This window comes from Drosophila gunungcola, unplaced genomic scaffold (genome assembly GCF_025200985.1).
Source record: "Drosophila gunungcola strain Sukarami unplaced genomic scaffold, Dgunungcola_SK_2 000001F, whole genome shotgun sequence".
In the NCBI taxonomy this organism is placed as follows: domain Eukaryota; kingdom Metazoa; phylum Arthropoda; class Insecta; order Diptera; family Drosophilidae; genus Drosophila; species Drosophila gunungcola.
Window position 1 is genome coordinate 2159675 of NW_026453197.1, and position 6601 is coordinate 2166275.

At 38.3% G+C, this 6601-nt stretch overlaps 1 protein-coding gene across 6 annotated transcripts in view; it reads left to right on the forward strand.

The window, feature by feature from the left end:
* The window catches only part of LOC128262334 (guanine nucleotide-binding protein subunit gamma-e), a 40362-nt gene extending 39322 nt beyond the window's left edge, over window positions 1-1040 (forward strand). For 3 of the 6 annotated variants that reach the window (XM_052996519.1, XM_052996517.1, XM_052996518.1), the window contains exon 3: window positions 283-1040. In XM_052996519.1, coding sequence (XP_052852479.1) covers window positions 632-889 — 258 coding nt within the window. In that variant the 5' untranslated portion in view covers window positions 283-631 and the 3' untranslated portion in view covers window positions 890-1040. The remainder of the gene's footprint in view (window positions 1-282) is intronic. The other 3 variants (XM_052996521.1, XM_052996522.1, XM_052996520.1) reach the window with 1 other exon arrangement.
* Window positions 1041-6601: the final 5561 nt, after the last annotated feature.

Here is a 6601-nt window from a genome sequence, read left to right on the forward strand (position 1 = left end):
TTTACGGCAAAGGCTTGCACCTTTATAAGCTAAATTTAAGGGAGGGGAATAATACTGTAAAGTTTACTTTATCAAGAGATATATATAAAGTATTGTATATTGGGCTAGGTTATAAGAGAAAATAATTTTGTTAAACATTTAATAAATAATGTGTTTTAAATATTAAATATGTTTTAGTTGAAACCATTTATCAGCGATTAATTTATATAAAAATATTTTATTCAGAATATAATTCCTTCTAAAATATGTTTTTTTACAATACCTTTTTTTTTTTTTTTACAGAATGCGCTCGTTCATCGAGGAGAACGAGAAGAACGATCCGTTGATCAATGCGCCGGATAAGAAGAACAATCCGTGGGCCGAAAAGGGCAAATGCGTTATCATGTAATATTATCGTAAACCACAGAAATACCGCCATAACTATGATAACCAGCCAAACAACAATAATGCAACCCATTCCACGACTCATACCACGACAACAAGAACAGCAACCACAACAACGACAACAGCCACAGCATCCAATCAATATAACTTTGGGGCGCAGACCAATAGCCAACAATTAGAAACACAAAACCGATGTAGCAGCCAAGTTTCGGGGCGGAACGAATCCCTAGATCTGGTGCCGGTGGAGATGCAGCACTACAACAACAACTACTATTACTATTACAACTACAACTTGAGCTATGAACCGCCGGAGGATCGGTCGATGGGCGGCGGTGGGGTCAAGAGGGGCGGACGTCGCCTGCAGCAACTGGTGCGAAGGACGAGGTACGAGCTGCAGCAATGGCCGCTGCTCATGCAGTTGGTCCTGTTCGTCCTCTGGCTAAATGCCAAATTCTGGCAGCTGGTCAACGAACAGGTTACCTACCGCCGCAGGAGGTGGCATTGAGGTTCGAAGACGGTGGCGGAGGACGTCGGGTGTTGCTTCTTGGTATGAGTTCGATCTAGGCTTAAGTTGTGAAAATTATGCCCACACTCTTACAATCTCATCTCAATAAAATTAATCAAAATGCACTGCGTAGTGGAAGCAGCGAACCACAGCCAAAGATTCTGAGTGAACTTAGCCTCCCTAAACGAAAACAGAGAATAGCCAATATAACATCCTGAATACCAAGAAAAGCGAGCACGGACACTAGCTGCTCGCTTCTCGGTACTCGCTACTCGTTACTCGTTACTTTATCACGAACTCGATTCATCATCGTGCGCTCCTCATCGTTGTCGATCTTTCGTCGTTCCTCTCTCGTCGTTTTAAGCTCGTCTATTTTACTTCTCTTCTACTCTACTCGCTCGTTCATCCCTCTTCGTTCTTTCTAGCTATCGTTCCTAGTCGTTATTGCATGCCATACATTCTTAGAAATTTCGTTTTTGTATCGCTATGTATTTCTTTGCACATATCATCATCAACATTACATTCCATCATCCAATCCCACCCGAACCGAAACCAAAACCAAAATCAAAACCGAAAACACAGTAGTCGACAACGCTAACTCAATCATATCAGTCATGAACAAAAAAATGGGCAACTCAATGCCTCGATAAATGTAACCCACCCGTCATCAGTAGAGTCAACAAGAAGCCTTAGAAGCGCCCAGAAATCCCAAGCGAAACCAATAGATCTACAAACTTTTATAAAAGGTTTCTCCCCCAAAGCTTGTCTAAGATACTACCCTCAAAATGGAAAACCCATTGAAGTAATCAAATCTTTGTTTAGATGAAACTTTTTCACGATTCACAGAAATGCGATTGAGATCAATGGCTAACTCTTTAAGTAGATTCGTATTTTGAGTAGCGCTTTTTTATTTGGTAGCCAGGCAAACGCTAACCGAGCAAAAAATTCAATTGTGTTTACTTAATTCAACATATAGTATATACGAATATATGGATACTATAATTTTATATACAACATACATACTTATAGAGTTATATGCTAAGCAAACGAGCAATTTAAAGGCAGACGCTGTAGTTACTCGAAGATGATAATATTATATTTAGTTATAACAAATATGTTTACGATTAACTAGCGGAATATTATTATATACGCAGACAACATACACAAACACTGAAAATCATAAAAGAGAACAACTTACTATTGAAGAAGACCCCACAATATTTGTATGGATAATAGTTGAACCAGCTTAGTGAAATATTTTAGAGATCCCCAAAAGTCAGCTGAAACTTTATATGTTATATGCGTTACTGCAGAATGGACTTGACAAACCAAAAAGGAAAAAGAGTAAACTATATTATATTATTAACTATTATATACGATATTGAACGGGCGGGCCCCAGTGGCCGCTCCGATAAAACAAGGCGCTGTTCAGCTGTTTGAAAGATGGTCATACAAATATCTATCAAAGACGATTTTATGGGTTTACGTTAATAAAATGCTAGGTTCAGCTTATCGCAATGATTTCCATTAAAAAGTTAAACATATGTTTTCACCATTAGGATGAACAAGAAGATGAAAAGAAAAAGACAACAATAAAAACACAAACACAATACATTCCACACGACACATACTTGAAATTAGTGAAACGACAAACTGAGGTTACAAAAAATATAAAACCAACCATTTATCGACAAAAATATTTCAATTATGTAGCGACTAAAATGAAAACGTTAAATGATAATATAAGTTGAGGAACAAAGTAGCAAATTGAGCAGTGAGCGTAAAATTAATTATAAGTAAGTCGCGCAAAACTCTACAGCAACTCGAATTACAACAAACAGAAAAGTAAACTTACAAGTAAGCAGCTAACGAAGCATACCATAGCCAAGGAAGGCGTAAATTCCGAGAAAGCGAATGGAAGAAAGGAGAAGTGAAAGTCCCCAGTGGATAAGATAAATCAGAACACAGTAGATAACGAAGTAGAAGAAAGTCTTGAGGCAATCCATTGGATCTGGGGAAATCAAGCCAAGGAGCCCAAAACTACTGTGGCAACCACAGCAGCAACGAACTTTTTGGGCACCCAACTGATGTGAAAGAGGAACACGCTTGGGATAACGAGAAGCACAAAGTAGCAAGCCGCTACGTAAAGATCGAACACCAGACATCCCGAAGGCTAAACAAAGTTCTCCAACCCGAGATGAAAGAAGCTGCATCTCAAAATTAAGCAGATCAAACATACAAAACTAAACTAAGGTATTGGTGGTTACAAAAATAATATAAATCGAAATATTATATACTCATACGACGAATTGGCATATAAAGGGAAACGAATAAAACGATTCAGTAAAGAATAATCAAAAGGTCTGAAGGCTGGCCATGCCATCAGGGCATTGCCAGGCTTCACAGACAGGGGAAACGCCTTGGGATGTGAATCAATCAGTGTGGCCAGACCTCACTTGCATGCTTCGCATCCTTTAAGTGTGTACGTCTGCTTGGAAGATGAAATCAAAGCATAAAGTTCAAGCTAAAATAATATATATATGTATATGTATAGTCTTGTACGCAAGAGCAATTAAGTTGTGTGCCTCAAGCTCAGTCCAGACTGACAAAATTTAGCTAGTTCCAGTTTGTTCCCGCGCGGAGTGTACACGTGTTCAAGAGCGCACTAAGCACGCTGAGTAGCCGGGCATGGAGTCCCGGCGAAACGGGTGTGAGGGTGCCACTAAAATTGAACAAGTGTCGCCGTTCAGATAAGGATAAGTTCTTGAGAAGTTTCCTTCGATTTGATAGCATACGATCTTCCGACGGTTTTGACTGCGTATGGGGCACGGCGACAAAGCTCGTTCGATAGGTGTACTCACACCTTGTCAGTATTTAATCGAAAATCGTTAATTAATCGTATTACAATTAGTCACAAAAAGGCAAACCATAGAAAAAATTAATGTTGAGGGTCATTTGTGAAAGGATAGATGGAATGATGGAAAAGTTAAGCAAAGGATAAATCTAGTCATTTTCTCAGCCAGTTAAGCATGATCATATGCAACTATATAAATGTTAAAATTTAAAATAACTATTAATATTTACATATATAAATACCAGAGGAATATTACACCAAAAGTTAATGCAAGTTACATGAATCGACGCGAACTCAATTACAGAATCTAGCAGATTAGCGAACAAAGTTGACAATTGCACAGAGGCGGAAGTACAGTATGTGCCAAAAGCTGCGATAGCCGCGAGCTGCCTTGAGCAGAGCAAAAAAAGCGTTGTCAGGCCAAAGTCGAACTAGGTAAATACAAAGAACACGATTGTCTAGGCGGTAAGTTGACGTTACAGTTCATTGCAAGTGTTTGAATTATATATGGCAAACCAGTATATTACCGATTAAAAGAATAACTCAATATTAAAGATACGCTTAATGGCAAATATTATTATGTGTATTCATTAAATGTGTGTACTATTTACCAGTAAAAAAACACTTATTGTTACAACATAGGGTATTAAGTCACGTAATTACTAAGATATATGGACATATAGGTTACGATTCTGAAACTTATATAAAATGATTGATTCTTAAACTTGTCGAATTGCGAACTCAGACAAACAAAACCACGGTGCCGAATTACACCCAAGGCGAAACCAGAAACCAAATAAAACCAAACAAAACAATTATAATTTAGAAAAAAAAAGAAAACCAAAACCAAAGCTAAAAAACTAGTTAGTAAGTGAATTTTAACGCAGCAAAGCAAAAACAAGTACACCAGAAGAAAGCAAACACGAAACTCAAATAGTATGATATAACGAACATGTATTTAGCTGTTAAAAAAACATCTACTAAAAAAAAAACAACAGTAAGCAAAAGGCAAAACAGCAAATTGACGAAAAAACCAAAATGAAAAACAAAGCATAAGTATGATTATCATTAAAGGAACTTCTCTAAATAAAAGTAAACTTTGAAAATCCTTAGCGGAGAAAAACTACCCTCTCTATAAAAAAAAAAAACAAAAACTAACAAAAATGTCGATTGTGTTTTATTTCCCCCAATTTCCCGTCAACCGATGAAGCTTTCCCGACCGTGCTACGATCCTCCCCCGATTTGTTGATGTTGATGTTGATGATGATTATTGTGCTTTGATGATGATGCTGCCTTGTGCTTTCCCTATTCCTTTGCCATGCTTTGCCTAAGTTCCATTACCGTATTCAGTTGGTATTGTTTCGTATATCTGCTTTTTGGCCTGTACATAATTGCGCTTGAGCTTCGTTTTTGAGCAAATTTAAATATATTTCTCCAGATTAGCCTCGAGTACTCAACGTCTCCGCTCTGGCGACCGTCAACAACTTTGGTATAAATCTCATTTCAGCAACCTTGCCTTCACAATGGCACTTGGCGTAAGTATGGTAGGATATCAGGGAACAAAGTGCAGCTGGCGACAGTTTCTTAAACAGTATCTGTTGTTGCCAACATTTGCAAGTTTGCCATCTTGCCAGTTTGCAAGCTTGCCGGATAAGCAGTAACTTTTAGCCGGGCCAAGTTTCCCTTTGAATTTCGTCAAGTTGTTAAATTGTTGCAGAACATGTTTCGAGTAATTAGCAAACGGTGCGTATGCGTGATGAATTATCCATTTAGCTGAGAGCTTTGTGCATCAAATAAAAATATTTAAGCCCCCTTACGGTAACGTTTTAATGACTCATGATGGTGGGAAAACGATTGGGGCTTAACAAATCAATTCACAGGCATTGAACTGTTCCAATGACTAGCAATGTCAGGCAGTTAAATTCGATTTGAAAATGGATTGGCAATTGCTGCCCCCTTTGTCTGCCAGAAAACAATGAGTCATGCGCCTGGTTATCGCTTGTCAATGATTGGGAATTGTTTCAGATTCAATTGGTATTAAAATGTTTTAGATTTTTAATTTAATTCAACACCTAAAGCCATTGTTTTATTTTTAGTGAAGCAATTTTCTTTCAGTTTTTCATAGATTGCTTTTTGAAAAGCACACATAGCTCATTTGAAATTCGGTATATGATCTCCCTAAGTGCCTGCCCGATATTGCGCTCAAGTGGCTGGCAAATATCTCCATATTTAGACACATTTCCTATGCAAATTGAACTGGCTACAGAGCGGACCGCAATCACGAAAAATAGCTTGCTTGCCGAATTTATATGCCAATTGCTGGAGTGCGAAATTAATGCCACCCAGGGGCCAAAAGGAAAACAAATCCACGGAAAGTGACTCAGGAGCAAATGTTCAGCCCGGAAGTGTTTAAATTACCATGAAGCTATAAAAAAGGCAGGAGGGCAGGACGGGAAAATATCGGTCTCTCTTCCCGTCGGTACGAGGGAATTTATTGCCCATCGTTGGTTTATCAAGTATTCATTTCTCACTCTTTTGAGCGACTCGGTGTGTGGTCTTTTCAAATCAGATTGCAAAACCCTTCTCAACTGGATGCAAATAAAGTGGGGTTACATATGATACCCAGCCACAGCGATAGTTGTTGTACCTTGACTTACTTGGCCGAATTAAAGGGTTTAGGGCGAATTTAAGGTAGGCTTAACAAATTTAAAGGTATCCCCAAGGCACAAAACATACTGAAAATTTGTCAAATTTGTTTCACACATTTCGATGCACAATCAAATTTGCATTTCAATTGCCCAGAGTGCCGTGACAATTGCTAAAACACAATGGCCGAGCAATAAATGAACACGAAAATG